The 18869-nt window shown below is 42.3% G+C and overlaps 1 protein-coding gene across 4 annotated transcripts in view; it reads right to left on the reverse strand.

Annotated features, from left to right (window-relative positions):
- otud5a (OTU deubiquitinase 5a) overlaps nucleotides 1-18869 on the reverse strand; it is an 81020-nt gene that overhangs the window by 12497 nt on the left and 49654 nt on the right. For all 4 annotated transcript variants that reach the window (XM_084334205.1, XM_084334206.1, XM_084334203.1 and 1 more), the window contains exon 3: nucleotides 518-582. In XM_084334205.1, coding sequence (XP_084190331.1) covers nucleotides 518-582 — 65 coding nt within the window. The remainder of the gene's footprint in view (nucleotides 1-517; nucleotides 583-18869) is intronic.

Here is an 18869-nt window from a genome sequence, read left to right on the forward strand (position 1 = left end):
AATAATAATACAACCATACTTTTTCTACCCCTTGAATTTTTTTTAACTACAGAAGTCTGCTGCATTTGGCTCACAGAGTGACTCCCCCCACTCAGAAGCAACCTAACCTCCCAGCTTTTTTTGAGCAGCATATTAAGTACACAAATGAGTCCAAAGATGCTAAAAGGCTCAACAGGGCAGTCGCAGAGTTCATCTGTATGGACCAAGTTCCAATATATATACAGTTGAGAAAGCTGGGTTCAGAAACCTTGTACAGCAACTGTTTTGAGTGCAAAAAAAGTTCTCCAGCATTTTGAATGCCATTGCTTTTCATTTAATTTATTTATTCTTGTCATTGTTCATTGTTGTGTTTTAAAATAAAGAACAATAATGACATCTGAGAGTGTTTCCCTGATTTTGAGGGAAAGTATCGAAAAGTATCGAAATTCATATTGGTATAGTATCTAAACAAAATGTTTGGTATTGTGAAAACCCCCACGCTGAGAACCAGTGGTCTGCTACACAGGAGGACACTTACCAGGTAATCCATGCAATGTTTACGGACCACTTCATGCATGTCTTGGTCTCCATACACCTGGTCAGCTAGAGAGAGAAAGACAGACATACAGAGACAGAGACAGAATATATTAGGTTGTCTTTCCACTGTGCTGAGAAGTGTGAATATTGTCCATATTGTCTATTTGCTGATATATCGGTGCAGGATTCGGATGATTCATTTTAAAATGAGTATTACTGTGTGTAGATCGTTTGGCTAAATGATTATTCTGTTTGTTCATTGTGTGTTTTCTCTGACTGTGAGGCGCGTGTGTGTGTTTACTTTGCGTCCGTGTGTGTGTGTGTGTGTGTGTGTGTGTGTGTGTGTGTGTGTGTGTGTGTGTGCCAGGAAAACACTACATAAACTTTTGATAGACGGACATGCAAGTTATGGCTAGCGTGTGCTACATGATCATGGACCCAAACACTTGGACATCCTGGCTGTTACAAAACACTTCGTTTCTCAAGAAATCTGCCGTTCCATGAGGAGAGGGATGCTGCAGTGCAAACGGAGTGGAGGGCATGTAACGTTAATTATTACTATTGATACAGAAGGATACGCTGAAGTTGCGGCTAGTTGTTAGAGTGGCATTTCATCTTTGCATCGGACAGGTAAGAGTTAGCCTATATAATAAGCTAATATAATGACCCTCACTTACCAGGAGGCTGACAGAATAATTGTAACGCTAGGTGACTTTTGTTGGAATAACATTACACACGTCACCTGTCTGCCATCAACACTATTTAATTAGCATAATAATTCCTGGGTTATAAACAATTGCACTGTTGAGCTCCTAAGGTACTTGTAAAATGATTCAATAGCTTAATATTAGCTTATATCATACATTTCAGAGTTAAATGGTGAGTTTAACGCAGAAGCAGTGAGCAGAGCTGCCATTGTGATTACATCACCACAGAACACTTCACTTCGCTGCCTCGTTTGGAAACACCAACGAAAAGAAAATGTCCGAACCCTGAACAATGTCATTGGGGCGTCAGCCCTACCAAGTTCCTGTGTTCTTACACCCAAACAAGCTTTATATTCTAGCCCTGCCAGGATGTCTCATTGGGATCACAGAAACATGTTATGGTCTCATCCATTGTCTATGGAGCGGCCCCACATTTGACATCCCAGTGACATCACAGATTGGAGGGTTCTCTCAGTGACATCACAGATTAGAGGGTTCTCTCAGTGACATCACAGATTAGAGGGTTCTCTCAGTGACATCACAGATTAGAGGGTTCTCTCAGTGACATCACAGATTGGAGGGTTCTCTCAGTGACATCTAGGGCTGACCTTCGAAGCTTTTTTTGGCAATCGAAGCTTTGGGGCCAAGCTTCGATTTTAATTTGAAGCTTCGAGAAAAGAAATATATATATATATTAATTATAATACATTTTTATTTTTTATCTTATGTTGTGGGACTTGTACAGCAGTTTGGTAAACTTTGTTGTTTTTAAATGTGCTCTATAAATAAAGTGGATTGAATTATTAATTAAGTAGCCCCTTTCGTGACTGTGACGCAGCCAACAAGGTTTCACTCGGCAGCGCTGCCTGGGTGCAGTGGGGCTGCTCTCACAGCCAACGACATGACATTACATAATTATGTTGCAACCTTCGTCTATCAAGCAAACAATAATATTATATTTAATTTATAATTATATCAGACAATGCACCTACAAAAGCAGATGATTACAATTAAATTAGCCAACTTGGTAACACATTAGTCATAGCAGCATAGGCATAGCCTTATTAACGTTTTGTGTGGCGTCGCCGTCGTGTACAACTCCAAGGGATATTCCCTTGGAGATGTATTTGAGGCACAAAAGAAAAAGTTCTTTTTTTTTTTTACACTTCGATTTTTTTTTAATGTTCGAAGTTCAAAATAAAATGCTTTTCTTACAATTTCTTACATTGTTCACAAGTCCCTAATCTTGTCTGAAGTTGCTTGGGTACAAGTCTCAAGTAAAGTCTCAAGTTGATTTGCATGAAAGTTAAGTGCAATCATCTCTTGTGTGTGTGTGCGTGTGTGTGTGTGTGTGTGTGTGTATCTAGGTGTTTTCCCTGTGTGCTGCAGCCTTCCCAGACATTTTCATGGGCAGGTGCTCAGGACAACTAGATGACTCAATAACAGCTCTTCCTCCTCCTCATCTCCCCCCTCCTCTATAAACAGTGAGGTGTCAGAATGATTGTGCTTTACAACTTATGCCTTACATTCACACACCGATGGTGGAGGCAACCATGCAAGGTGCCAACCTGCTCATTGGGAGCAGTGTCTTGCTCAAGGACACTTCGAAATGCTGCCGGGAGGAGCCGGAATGGAACCGGGAACCTTCTGATTACCAGTCAGATGACCGCTCTACCTCCTGAGCCACTGTCGCCCCATTGTAAATTGTAAACACACTTGTCTATTTATCTGTCTGTCTGTCTGTCTGTCTGTCTGTCTGTCTGTATGCATGCATCACATACTTGTTGACAACCAGGACAAAACGACTTGTTCTGCCATCAACTCCTGATGTCACAAACACACACCAGTACACAACACACACAAACATAATTAAATACACACACACACAGAAACCAGCACCCAAAACACACACACAATCAAATACCTACACACACACACACTCGCAAAACAAGCAAACAAATTAGCAATATACCCAAAAATGTACACAAGACATGCACGTAGCAAAGTAGGTTAAACACACATACACTTCCTCTCTGGATGGTGAAGTAGCAGTATGTAAATGAGCAGTGACACCGTTTGTCTTCCAGTAAGTCACATGGTGCATTGCCGCGTCAATTCTCAGAACCTCTCCGACTTCCCACTTCATGTTTCTCAGTAGCAGAACTGGTCAAATGTGAAATGTATGTGTGTTGTGTGTTGTGTGTGTGTGTGTGTGTGTGTGTGTGTGTGTGTGTGTGTGTGTGGAGTGAGAACCTGTGGTCTAGGCTAGGTCCTTCTCATTAACGACAACCAAGGGGAGGGGGGTACAGGCCTATTGAGAGACATGTACTGGAAGACTACATGTCAAACTGACAGATGGTGGCCTGGTGGTCAGAGAGACTGTCATGTAACCAAAGGGTCACAGGTTCTATCCCTAGTCTAAAGGCTTAGATTTTAAAGATGGGTAACACACAAGTTGTTCACATACTGGCCTGCGTTCTTGGCGTGTACCTGGAGGATTAAAAAGAACATCACGACCAATACTCAGGATTAGTGATGCACGATATATCGGCCGCCGATATAATATCGGCCGATATGGCAGTTTTTTTACACATCGGTATCGGTCCGATATCAAGATAGGGCCGATATGGGCCGATAAAAAAAAAAAAAAAAAAAAAAAATCTGTAATTTCTGAAAATAAGTTACAAAAAAAAAAAAAAAAGCGTTTTGGAAAATAGCTCTTTATTTGATTGTCATAAAAAAGTGTTTTCTATACAGAGATATCGACATCGGTAAATATCGGTATCGACCAGAACAGCAATATTAATATCGGTATCGGCCACAATTTTCAGATGGGTGCATCACTACTCAGGATACATAGGGTTGTATCAAAGCTCTATATCAAAGATAAGGAAACCGGAGGGGTTAAGAATGTGATTGGTCAAATCATCTTGGTTGATACAAATGTATTTGCTAAAACATGGTAAATGGAATACAAATTAGTTTAGGAGTTGGAGGACTTGACATTCTCTGGCCAGGAGAATTGAGTCCCCGACCGGACCCCAACTATTTTGTGAAGAGGGGAGGGGGCGGGGGAAGGGATGACCAGGTAGGGTGAAGACAGGAAGGAGAGGGTGCAGGAAGGGGGGAGGGGGGCGTTACTCAGCTGAAAGAGTTGTACCCTTCCTGCTGACTTGTCGTACAGAACTTGTAAGTTACTTTGGATAAAAGCGTCAGCTAAATGACAAAAATTTAAAATGTAAAGTATATCAAAGCTCTAAAGTCACATATAGAGAAGTATATCAAAGCTCTAAAGTCACATATAGAGAAGTATATCAAAGCTCTAAAGTCACATATAGAGAAGTATATAAAAGCTCTAAAGTCACATATAGAGAAGTATATAAAAGATCTAAAGGCACATATAGACAAGTATATAAATGATCTAAAGGCACATATAGACAAGTATATCAAAGCTCTAAAGTCACATATAGACAAGTATATCAAAGCTCTAAAGAGCATATAGACCAGTATATCAAAGCTCTAAAGTGACATATAGACAAGTATATCAAAGCTCTAAAGAGCATATAGACCAGTATATCAAAGCTCTAAAGAGCATATAGACCAGTATATCAAAGCTCTAAAGTGACATATAGACAAGTATATCAAAGCTCTAAAGAGCATATAGACAAGTATATCAAAGCTCTAAAGAGCATATATACCAGTATATCAAAGCTCTAAGGTCACATAGACAAGTATATCAAAGCTCTAAAGAGCATATAGACAAGTATATCAAAGGCACATATAGACAAGTATATCAAAGGCACATATAGACAAGTATATCAAAGGCACATATAGACAAGTATATCAAAGCTCTAAAGGCACATATATACATGTATATCAAAGCTCTAAAGCAGGGGTCTCAAACTCACGGCCCGCGGGCCAATTGCGGCCCGCTGGATGATATTTTGCGGCCCCCCAGATGATTTCCAAAACTATTTTTTTTTATTTTAAAATTTTTTTTGTGCAGTCATGTCATCACAAACACTGGCATTTAAAGGTGACATGCATTATAAATGTCATTTTTCAGTCTCTAGCATTGTATTATAGTAATAGGAGTTAGTATCAATGTGTTTTAGTGTCTAAATACCATATTGGCGGCTTGCTCTGATTCAGCTCAGATCATTTCCTGCTCCAGTAAATTAGGCCATCCTGATTTGAAGGCCTGCGTGACGTTACTCAGGCTCTGGGTAGCAGACAGTGATGTGATTGGCTCTGTGGTTGTAGCTAATGCCCGCCCACAATCTACCTAGACTGACTGTACACAGCGAGTGGAAACCACTTCCTCATACTCTGCATGCACTCTGGAGGGAGAGAGAGAGAGAGAGATAGAGAGCATTCGGGAGCACTGGGGGGGGGGGGGGGGGGGGACCTGCCGCGCGGCACACACCTCCAAACGGGAGAGTGAGGGAGGGAAAAAAAGGAAGAGAGAGGGAGGAAGGGAGCCCCCCCCCCCCCCCCCACAAGCTGCCGCGCGGTACACCCGAGATGGAGAGAGAGGGGGCCTTATCAATAACGGCCTCTCTCTCTCTCTCTCTCTCTCCCTCTCTCTCTCCCTCCCTCTCTCTCCCTCCCTCTCCCTCCCCCTCCCTCTCTCTCTCTCTCTCCCTCTCTCCCACTCCCTCTCCCTCTCTCTCTCTCTCTCCCTCTCTCTCTCCCTCTCTCTCTCCCTCTCCCTCCCTCTCCCTCCCTCTCCCTCCCTCCCTCTCTCTCTCCCACTCCCTCTCCCTCTGTCTACCAGTCGCAGACTGTGTGGACTGACTGTCACTCAAAGTGCTTATGGGCGGAGCCAGGCCATAACAGCCTGAAATCTTGAAGCTGAAAAATGATGGTTTTGAGTACTTAATTAGAAATATAAAACAATGCATTTTTTTGAAAAAAAAACCTTACAGATGTCTTCAATAGACTCACAGGAATTGTGTAAAGTTGCCCAAATAGTGCTAGGAATAGCAACGCATGTCCCCAGAATGCAGGAAATGAAGTCTTTGTAACACAAAATCTCCTGGTGGGGGACCCCCCGCTTAAAAAGTGGCCTGACTGGGGCTATATTTCGCACTATATTTCCTGGCCTGAATGATTTCCCCAGTCTGGCCCTGGTTAAAAGCCTCCAATGCTTATTAGTGTGTGTGCGTTTGAACGTTTGCATGTTTCAACCATACATTTCCATAAAAATAAATACTTGAAACCCTTTTTGTGTGGAATATTTGATGCGGCCCAGCCTCACCCAGACTCTACCTCCAGCGGCCCCCAGGTAAATTGAGTTTGAGACCCCTGCTCTAAAGGCACATATAGACATGTATATCAAAGCTCTAAAGGCACATATAGATCAAAGCTCTAAAGGCACATATAGACAAGTATATCAAAGCTCTAAAGAGCATATAGACCAGTATATCAAAGCTCTAAAGAGCATATAGACCAGTATATCAAAGCTCTAAAGAGCATATAGATCAAAGCTCTAAAGGCACATATAGACATGTATATCAAAGCTCTAAAGAGCATATAGATCAAAGCTCTAAAGGCACATATAGACAAGTATATCAAAGCTCTAAAGGCACATATAGACATGTATAGCAAAGCTCTAAAGGCACATATAGACATGTATATCAAAGCTCTAAAGGCACATATAGACTTGTATATCAAAGCTCTAAAGAGCATATAGATCAAAGCTCTAAAGGCACATATAGACAAGTATATCAAAGCTCTAAAGGCACATATAGACATGTATAGCAAAGCTCTAAAGGCACATATAGACATGTATATCAAAGCTCTAAAGGCACATATAGACATGTATATCAAAGCTCTAAAGAGCATATAGATCAAAGCTCTAAAGGCACATATAGACAAGTATATCAAAGCTCTAAAGGCACATATAGACATGTATAGCAAAGCTCTAAAGGCACATATAGACATGTATATCAAAGCTCTAAAGGCACATATAGACTTGTATATCAAAGCTCTAAAGGCACATATAGATCAAAGCTCTAAAGGCACATATAGACATGTATATCAAAGCTCTAAAGGCACATATAGACTTCCACATAGGTTCTTTAGCTGTGGTGTTTTCAGGGTTGGTTCTTTAGCTGTGGTGTTTTCAGGGTTGGTTCTTTAGCTGTGGTGTTTTCAGGGTTTCCATGGTTCTTTAGCTGTGGTGTTTTCAGGGTTTCCAGGGTTCTTTAGCTGTGGTGTTTTCAGAGTTTCCATGGTTCTTTAGCTGTGGTGTTTTCAGGGTTTCCATGGTTCTTTAGCTGTGCTTTAGCGCGCACCAAAGCATACAACGACGGCCTGGTGGCAGGCAACATGAATGACCACAAGGTGGCGCGATACAACGTAAGGAGGACAGTGACAGAGGCCAAACGGCGCTACAGGGATAAAATTGAACTCCAGTTTGAACAGGCTGACTCCAGAGCTATGTGGCAGGGGCTCAAAACGATGACGGACTACAAAGGCACCTCCCTCAAACTGAACAGTGACATCTCCTTAGCAAATGACCTCAATACCTTCTATGCGAGGTTTGATGCTGGTAATAACAACAACAGCCCACAAGCCACGGCAATTGGGGGGGGGGGGGGGGGGGGGTCTGCTGCTGATGGAGACTCAGTGTTCAGGGAAACAGAGCATGAGGTGAGGCGGACCTTTAAAAAAGTGAATATCAGGAAGGCAGCAGGACCGGACGGCATCCCCGGCCGCGTCCTAAAAGTCTGTGCCGACCAACTGGCCCCGGTATTCACTGACATATTTAACCGGTCCTTAGAACAGGCTGTCATCCCCACCTGCCTGAAGAAGTCCACTATTATCCCTGTACCCAAGAAATCCAAGCCTGCTTGCCTCAACGACTACCGCCCTGTAGCTCTCACCTCCATAGCCATGAAGTGCTTTGAGAAGCTAGTAAAGGGCTACATCTGCTCCTCCCTCCCCATCAACATGGACCCCCTGCAATTTGCATACCGCCCCAACAGGTCCACGGAGGACGCCATAGCCCATGTGCTGCACACAGCAGCATCACACCTGGACAAGAGGAAGGGGAACTATGTGAGAATGCTATTCATCGACTACAGCTCGGCATTCAATACCATAGTCCCCTCCATACTCATAGCCAAGCTCAGGAACCTGGGCTTGAACTATGACCTCTGCCAGTGGGTCTTGGACTTCCTGACGGGCAGACCCCAGGTGGTGAGAGCAGGCAACTGCACCTCCTCATCCATCACCCTCAACATAGGGGCCCCCCAGGGCTGTGTTCTGAGTCCCCTCCTCTACTCCCTGTACACACACGACTGTGTGGCTCAGCGGAGTAGCAACACAATCATCAAATTTGCTGACGACACAGTGGTGGTGGGCCTGATCTCTGCCAACGACGAGAGGGCCTACCTGTAAGAGGTCAAGGTCCTGGCGGGATGGTGCCAGGAAAACAGCCTCTCCCTGAACGTCAGCAAAACAAAGGAGATGATTGTGGACTTCAGGAGGTCGGGGGTCAAGGACTACAGCCCCCTCAGCATCGACGGGGCACCGGTTGAGAGAGTCAACAGCTTTAAGTACCTCGGAGCCTACATATCCGAGGACTTGACATGGACCACACACATTGACAGTGTTGTGAAGAAGGCACGACAACGCCTCTACTTCCTCAGGCGCCTAAGGAAGTTCCAAGTCAGTCAGAAGATCCTTAAGAACTTCTACTCATGTACAATAGAGAGCATCTTGACCGGCAACATCACCTCCTGGTTTGGGAATAGCACTGCACAAGACAGAAGCAGACTACAAAGAGTGACACGTTCAGCCGAACGCACAATTGGAGGGGGGCTCCCCACCCTCCAGAACATTTACAACAAGCGGTGCAGGGGCAAGGCTAAGAGAATCATTAAAGACTCCAGTCACCCGAACAACTGCCTCTTTGAACTGCTGCGGTCAGGCAAGCGATACCGGAGTCTCAAGGCGAGCACAGAAAGACTCAGAAGAAGCTTCTATCCCCAGGCCATCAGGCTGCTCAACGAACAATGAACACTACACAACAACAACCATCAAACGCACATAGCACACACATCCACACGCACACACTCACTTTAAACAAACACACTGTAGCACCCACTCCACACACTTTATAGCACACACTCACTTTAAACAAACACACTGTAAGCACCCACTCCCCACACTTTATATTTATTGATGAAGGATTGCACTACAACTCGTACACCTTACTGTAAATTGTACCTAAATTGTACCTCATCCCATTTCTGCCTTGCACTATATAGTATTGTATATTAGTACACTGCATAGTATTGTATATTATATGGTAACTCAGTTACGTCTATTCTGCATCGAACATTGTACATATGTCTATACTGAACACTGTGACCTCATTTTCTACTTCTAATTTACATGCTATACTATGTTATTTGATACTATCTTGTCTAGCACAGTCTCTGGAGCGTAACAGTAAGAAGCATTTTGTATGAAAGTATTCTGTACTTCTGTATGACAACTATTAAAGAAACTTGAACTTGAAACTTGAAACTTGGTGTTTTCAGGGTTGGTTCTTTAGCTGCGGTGTTTTCAGGGTTTCCATGGTTCTTTAGCTGTGGTGTTTTCAGGGTTTCCATGGTTCTTTAGCTGTGGTGTTTTCAGGGTTTCCATGCAACCTTTTTGCCAATTTCTTCTCCATACGAGAGCAAGGTCAATGCAGAAATGCAAGTGGGCCAGACGTGGGGGACCAGTGACACCTCTGGTGTTATTATGCACTTTCACATTACTAGAGAATAAATGAACAGTCCTGATTAACATCTAGAATAAACCATCTGTCAGACATTAGAGAATAAATGAACAGTCCTGATTAACATCTAGAATAAACCGTCTGTCAGACATTAGAGAATAAATGAACAGTCCTGATTAACATCTAGAATAAACCGTCTGTCAGACATTCACCAGGGAGGGTAGGGTTATAGTTCTGACTATAATCCAGCACTTCTGGATTCCCCCTGTTTTACATAAAAAGAACACACACAGGGTTGAGTGGATAGCTGCCAGAGTCAGCAGGTGTGTAGGAGTGATACAGGGGATATCCCCAGCTCTGTGTTTACTGTGTGCGTGAGTAACAGAAAAACCCCAACACCTCATCTCTGCTTTCCACTGTTCCAGGCACATATCTCTCCATCTCTCTCGCTCTCTGTTCGGAAAAGGAGGAGCTAGTGTTTTATATCTGGGCCCTGTTCCTCGTACCTGGTTCAACTAAATCGATCAAAAGTCCTATTAGCCAGCTTAAATTAACCCGATGATTGATGTCAGGCTATCTCGGTTTCTCAAAGGCTGATTCGGGCTCAAACAATCTTGTTAATTCGAACCAGACTTCAGTAATCAGGATAATTGCGCATGGCCATCCTAGTTCAAAAGTGGGAGGGGTCGATCGCAGAAACCATGATTTTCTAACAGGAAAATATCGTGGACAAGTTAAATGCATATCTATAGGCAAATTTTATTATTTTTTTTTTTAAGATAAATTTTTTTGCATTTATCGCTTTATTCTACTGGGCAGTCCAATAGAGAGAGAGAGAGAGAGAGAGAGGTGAAACGGGAGACAGAGTGGGGGGAAGACATTCGACAAATAACTACGGGTTCGGGAATCGTTCGACTCAGCGCGTTATGTGGTTCGCCACTGGGGCACCCCATCTATAGGCTAATTTGAAGTGCCTCATTACCCCAATCAATCAGATTATATTTCTTTAAATGTGCCTGCTGGCAGTAGGCTTAATGGAATGAATAATCAAATGAGATCTTGCTAGCGAAAATAATTATTTCAACTTTCAGAATAAGTAGATAAAAACAAGCCCAAAGAGTATCTAATTGATACGAATTAATAGATACTTATGAGGACATATATGTACTGTATGCGCTTAGGTATCATGTACTATATAACTACATGGTTCCCAAAGTTTTCAGGCCGCGACCCCAAAAATAACGGTGTCAGAGAGCCGCGACCCCCGCTATTATAGGAGGTTGTTGAAACATGCAAATGTTCACACGCAGTCACGCACTAATAAGCATTGGAGGCTTTTAACACTCACAATAACTACACAAAACAACACAATAATCAAACAACCATAAAATGAATACATATAGCGCATTTCATTTAGAAGGCTAATGTTCAACTCACCTAATGAGATGGATGGGCACTATGCTTGACGCACAACAAGTCCAGTCTGGGTTTAATTTTGGAGACAGCGACTCAGAGATCATCCTCCACATTCAGACGTGATCTGTACTTATTTTGTTATATAAGTCAGTGCAGATAATGTTTTTTCACATAGGTAGGTAGATCCAAATGGCGGATAGCTGTGCGTATTCCCCCTCAATTGATATCCAGAAATCAGCCAGTGGCTTGGACTGAAACAGTTTTTAAAGGAAAACTCCAACATTTTGGGAAATTAGCTTATTTAACATCTTCCCTGGAGTTAGACAAGAAGATACATACCTTTTTTGTCTCTGTGCATGCATTAGGCTTAGGGAACAGTCACTCCGTTAGCGTAGCTTAGCTTCATCACTGGAAGTGGGGCGGAGTTAGAGCCTGACGTTCCCTACAGTGCCCTACAGTCACGAAATACACTCCAAATACAACTCCAAAACGTTCCTGTAAACATGTTGTGACCTGTGTATTTACCACGTGGAGAAATAAAAAATAATTGAATTAGACAATTACGTTTTAGAAAATATACTCGGAACTATTTTTTGCCTAACCACTTCGTCTCTGGGCGCAGTCAGTGATTTCTACGTGAAGCCGTGTTTGTTGACACTCATTCATTCAAAGGATCCGAACCGATTGAAGTTTATGGATACCATGACTTAAAATCCTCTTACCTTGACGATTAAAAGCCTCCCCAATTTAGAAAACAGTATTCCAATGGCTGGTATTGATAGACTGCTAGCTAACGGAGCTAACCAGCAACCGGACAGTCAAGCAGATAACGAGAGCAATGACTTCCTTTCTGGGGGGTTTCAAAATAAAAGAGCGACGTCTATAGCAGCAGAATACGTTTATTTTTTACATTATCTAACGTTAACATGAACCTAAACTAACGTTACAACAACTAACCTAAAGTTAGTTTAGGTTCGTGTTAATGTTAGATAATGTACAAAATAAACGTATTCCGCTGCTATAGACGTCGCTCTTTTATTTTGAAACCCCCCAGAAAGGAAGTCATTATATTTGCTTTAGTGTCCGGTTAGCTTTAGTGTCAGGTTAGCTCCGTTAGCTAGCAGTCTATCAAGACCAGCCATTGGAATACTGTTTTCTAAATTGGGGAGGCTTTTAATAGTCAAGGTAAGAGGATTTTAAGTCATGGTATCCATAAACTTCAAAAGGTATGCATCTTCTTGTCTAACTCCAGGGAAGATGTTAAATAAGGTAATTTCCCAAAATGTTGGAGTTTTCCTTTAAGGTTCGTTGCTCGATTTTAAATACTTTTTAAACTGTTCAAGAAGGGCTTGGAGATGAGTTATAGACATCTTCACTGTGGTAATTTTCCTCCATAAATTCATCAAGCTCTGAAAACAAATAAATCCGTCCCATTTCTACTGCAGAGCTCGAGTGGGCAGCGAGCTGGGATGCATTCTCCCGTCAGCGGAGCGACAAGCGTGCCTCATCCCGCAGCTCAAACAGGTGTCGCACACGCCGCAGCTCTGACGTGCAGTATGTAGGAAATCCATAGGCTGAATATAATTTATTATCAGCATTTTAGGTCTATTATTTTAGATTTCAAAAGCATTTCTTTGACCAGTTTAATGTATTTTAATTGTTTTTAATTATAGGCCTATTTCACACATTCTATGAAATCAATACATTCTGGAAATCATCTTGTGACCCCCCCGCGGCTGCTCGCGACCCCTCTAGAAAAACTAAGCACAAAAACATTATTCAGAATGGTATAATGGGATCTCTGAGGAAGTGAGCTGCCATTTTCTCCTGAGGGAGTGGCAAGCTTATGCAGCTAACTTAAGTAAGCCTGCGCCGGAGCAGGTTCAAATTGATGGACATGTTGCTATAGTGATTTAGCCAAACTTGCTTCGTGGAAGCGAAAAGCCTGACTTATGTCAAGTTATCCTGAAAATTATCCGGCTAACTCAGTTAGCCACGTACGAGGAACAGGGCCCTGGTGTTTTAGTCCCTGAGGGTTACATTTAGGCTTTGGTTAGGCCTAGATCTGATGCCATTAACTAACAATCTGACCTGGACTCTTTTTCTCTTTTTAATTTTTTGCTCTTTACTATGTATTTTGCCTTGTATGTTATTATTCTAATGCTGTTGTTGCTATGGACACCTGAATCTGCCTACAGGGAAAAATAAAGGGTTTCAATCAGTCAAGCAATCAATCAATCATGATGACGAGTTCTGGCGTTGCAGCAGAGTTAAGTTCATGTTCATCTATGACATATCTAATACATGTGTGTGTGTGTGTGTCCATGTATTAGTTGTTGTTTAGTTAGAGTAGGATGGTAAACTGGTGTTGTTGCGGTCAGGAGTGATGATGTGTACCATCTGGAGCCGTTGGCCCTGGTCGGAACACTGACGTCAGACGCAAGGCCAGGTCAGGGCGCCATGTCAGGACTAACTGATGCATGATTGTGTGACTCGTAGGAGGAAGAGAGGATAAACGTCTACTGATTTCTAAAACTAAAATATATGACCTTAGTCACATGTTGTCATAATAATAATAATACCTTGGATTTATATAGCGCCTCGGTCTGTCTGTCTGTCTGTCTGTCTCTAGTCTAAGTATGGATTCTACTGGAGCCATGATGAATTAAAGCCGTCTTTTGACATGAGGTCAAATGACAATGTTTAGACTCAATGTTTAGACTCAACCATTAGCTAATGCTAAAACACCTACTGTATATGTGTATCTGTGCTGATAAGGCCCACACTACTGTCTTTCAGAGGTTGTAGTAGCTTGTATCAATTCTACAGAATGAAGATGGAGGTAGAATCTAACTAGAAACTAGACGTCTCCAGGAAGCTCCAGGTACCACACGCTTCATAATAGCCTATCGGCTAAAATATTAAATTAATGGGTGAGTCTCTGAACAGTAAATACAAAATAAAAAGTAGAAAGGAGAGAGAAGAGAAAGAGGAGAGATAGGAGAGAGAAGAGGAGAGATAGGAGAGAGAAGAGTGAAGAGTGAAGAGAGGATAAAGAGGATAGATAAAAGAGAGGTCAGTTCGGGTGACTTTCTAAGAAAGGGACGGACCTTACTGGAGAAGCTGAGAGAAGGTACTCTGTCGGTCTGTCTGTCTAACCACCTGTCTGTCTGTATGTCTAATCATCTGTCTGTCTGTCTGTCTGTCTGTCTGTCTGTCTGTCTGTCTGTCTGTCTGTCTGTCTGTCTGTATGTATGTCTGTCTCTCTGCGGCAGAGACATACTTCTACACAAGTATTGTGGTGCTGCAGACGTCAAAATAATCATAATTAGACAGTTTATCTGCCGTAATAATCATAATTAGACATTTTATCTGTCAAAATAATCATAATTAGACAGTTTATCTGCCGAAAGAATCATAATTAGACATTTTATCTGTCAAAATAATCAGAATTAGACATTTTATTTGTCAAAATAATCATAATTAGATATTGTATCTGTCAAAATAATCCTAATTAGACATTTTATCTGTCAAAAATAATCCTAATTTAGACATTTTATCTGTCAAAATAATCATACATTTAACCTGTAAAAAATAATCCAAAATGAGAAATTGTATCTGTCAAATAATCATAATAATATATTGTATCTGTTAAAATAATCATAATTAGATATTGTATCGGTCAAAATAATCATAGAAACTTTTATCTGTCAAAATAAACATAATTAGACATTATTGATGATACTTTCTGTGTAATGCTTCTATGAGAAACACAGGACAACAGGACCCTGGAGCCGCTAGCAGGCAGACCGTACTGCGCACGTGACTCTAGACGTGCATGTGATGCAGGCGGGTCTCTTCTCTGGAACTTTATCAGTCAGTCACCACATTTCTCGCACGCGCGCGCGCGCGCACACACACACACACATACACATACACATACACACACACACACACACACACACACACACACACACACACACACACACACACACCACACACACACACACACACACACACACACACACACACACACACACACACACACACACACACACACACACACACACACACACACACACACACACACAACCCCCCCCCCCCCCACCACAGTAGGGGGAGCTGTAGCTGAATCAGTTGAGAGGAACATGGTTAGAGGAACATGGTTGAAGCAACAGTGTGTTCAGGTCAACAGTCTGCTGGTCAAACAAAGAACAACTCACTCAGACATTGGCAGACATTCTGCCCCTAGTGGCTGTTCACAGGCACTGCACTCTATGTAAGACCAGTTGGCATCGCATCCAGGGTGCGATCCACGGGGGGAGCTGGGGGAGCTATAGCTCCCCTAGATCAGACATCAGCTCCCTTGGGGGTCTCTAAAGCTCCCCTGGGGGTCTCTAAATTACTGAAAATAAATGCTATTTTTGCCATGCATTTCTAATTTTTCTGTAATTTTCTGTATCATCATCGTGTATAATGATAAAATTATGCTATTTTGATGTATCATTAATGATTTGCGCACTAATTCACTGTAATAGACAATAGCATAAATATGCACTGCAGATATACCCTATATCGGCACTGCAGATTTACCCTACTCGTAATAGATGGCAACATGCTATTCTTGCGTTTACCATTCGGAGCGTGGCGGCGCTGCAGCCTGCAGGCACAAATCAAACTTCATCAAACAAGCGTAATGTCGAAACTTAGTTAAATGAAATATCAAAGAAGTAAGCCTTCTTTTACAAAGAATGCGAAGCAGCCTGCTGCAGGGACTACTTCTGTCACATACAGATTTTGAGAATTGGGCAAATCTTCACCATCAGGTCGGTGGCGATAATGTTGCATTTGCCTACTACTATAATAATGTTAGACTCGATGTGTTTGGTCGTGGACTTGTTGTTCGGTATTGGTTCATCCGTGTGTTTATGTGTAAATACGACTGTTGTGTGTGAATTTTAGTGTTGGATCAGAGGGGTTAATCTGAGCATGTGTATTTTAATATGTGCGTCTCCATCATGCCTGCAGACCTGTGTGGTGTGGACTATGTGTGGTTCTGTAACGTTACTCATACCCAGAGTCATATTCTATGACTCTGTTCATACCTATAGCCTAATAGGGCCCGTGTCGACCGGGGACGTTTATGAGTTGTCAGCTCCTGTCTGTCATTCATTTCTATGCCACATACGCTGCCGGCGCGTTCCTTTTCCCAGCGCCGCGCCTCGCGTTTTTGCGGCAGTCGCGAGACCCAGGAAAAAGCGCTCTGAGCTATTTTTTTTTTCTGTCCCCCCCCCCCCCCCCCCGGGAGCTCACCCGAAAATCATGGTATGGATCGCACACTGATCGCATCATCTATCTGGGCAGCATCTCCCTCAACAACCATAGCTGAAATGCCCTTGAGCAAGACACCCCCAACTGCTCTAGTGGAGTTGATCGGTGGCCGTTGTACTGGGCAGTTCACATGACATCCCCCGGAGGAGAGCAGACCTCTAGTGAACTGCAGACACTAGTCAACCAAACTCAGTTCACTAGAGGTCTGCAGTGGAGTTTCTCAGGGGTGCTGATGCGTCCGAGCTCCGGAGACAGTTTATATGTCTGATCATACTGATACTGGAGTATGACTCAATGCTACCAGGAATGCAATGTGTATACTACCTACAGTAGTATTACTATTAACTATTAACCAGACAATAGGGCTGACCCCTATTAGTCGATTAGTCGACTAATCGGTCGAAAGGAGCTGTAGTCGACTGGCCAACCTCTTAGTCGAATATATAAAAAAATATATATATATATTATAGTTTTTATATATATATATTTTTGATCATTCTTTCCAAAATAAAAGAGGCCTAGAAGCGTGGCTAACGCTAATGGCACGCATACCAGAGGCTAACTGCCTACGAAAACAGGCACAGAGGCACTGAAAGAGGATTTCACCCATCTAATGAACACACTAGAGTCTAGACTAGACAAATATCAAGATGTATCCATCAGTGGACCAATTGCATGCTTTTGCAGAGCACAAGAAGCCTTCAGTCGACTCCTTCAGACATTAAGCACCCCCCACAGCCCAAATGGAATGATAAAAAAAAATCTAAATTTTATATATTTGTGCCTCAAATAGATCCGCTATCAACTCTATCTTTAATCTTTCAAAATGTTCAGTTGCTATCGCTATTAGCTCTATCTTTAATTTTTCAAAATGTACAGTTGCTATTGCATGCACTCATCTGTGTTTCACCACACACATGAGTGCATGCTTACCAACTGTCCGTCTGCAACACTACTATCACCAACATCTAAGAAGGGAGATCCCCCCTTGAATGGCCCTTCTAAGGTTTCTCTCCTCCACACTGCCTGTGGAGCTTTTTTCCCTATTGTTAGGTTTTAGTGAGTTTTTCCTTACCTTCGCGTGGGGTATGTCTGGGAGTGCTTGCATTCTTTCATTTATTTGCATTCATCTAAAAAATGTTTGGACCCTATGGTGTTCTTGTTCTGTTCTTGACTTATTGTTATGTTGTCTTCTTGACTTGTTTAAAGAAGACCTGTACGGCCCATGGGGACATTAACGTGTGTTGTCGGGGCCCTATAAATAAATTTGATTTGATTTGATTTATGATATATATTTTTTTTTTAATATTTAGAATATTATACTTTTTTTTTTTTTTTTTTTTTTAGTCGACTAACGGCAAATTTTGGCCAATCATAGTCGACCATCCAAATCCCTAGTCGGGGACAGCCCTACCAAACAGGAATAATAATAAAACTAATAATAATAACTTCGTTTTATATAGCGCCTTTCAGAAGACCCAAGGTCGCTTTACATAGGGGGGGGGGGATAACTAAAGTAACAAACATAGTGGACAGACACAACATACAAAGTGAGAAATTAGGGATTAAAGGCCAAGTTGAAGAGGCAGGTTTTGAGGAGTTTTTTTGAATGAGTCCAGAGTTGGGGCGTTGCGGAGTTCTGCAGGGAGGGAGTTCCAGAGGGTGGGAGCTACCACACTGAAAGCTCTGTCCCCGAAGGTCCATAGTCTGGTTCGGGGAATGGAGAGCTGACCAGTGTCCGTGGATCGCAGGGACAGAGCTGTACGCTAAGCCTTTTCACTAGGGGCACAGTTGCCCCTAAATGAGAAATTTAGGGGCACAGAATATTTTTTAGGGGCACATTTTTAAATAACAATTTACCATTAGTGCAAAAAATATGTTCCTCCTGCCTCATTACTGTGGTCCTTTTATTTAACATTTAAGTGCTTTTGTTTTCAGGTTTGTATCTTTTATAATGAACCAACTGAGAAAGTGTGTAAATCACTAATAGAACAAAAACAACAAATTGTGTGTGTGTGTGCGCGCTTGTAGTGCTCCTTGAATGAGATCATCACAACACACACCATTGCATTAATCAGGAGGACAAGAAACTCTGCATACCGGTACCTTTGTTTCACAATGAAAAGTGCTTTATAAATAAAATGAATTATTATTATTGTAAA

Source organism: Notolepis coatsorum (genome assembly GCF_963971535.1).
Source record: "Notolepis coatsorum genome assembly, chromosome: 17".
NCBI classification, from domain to species: domain Eukaryota; kingdom Metazoa; phylum Chordata; class Actinopteri; order Aulopiformes; family Paralepididae; genus Notolepis; species Notolepis coatsorum.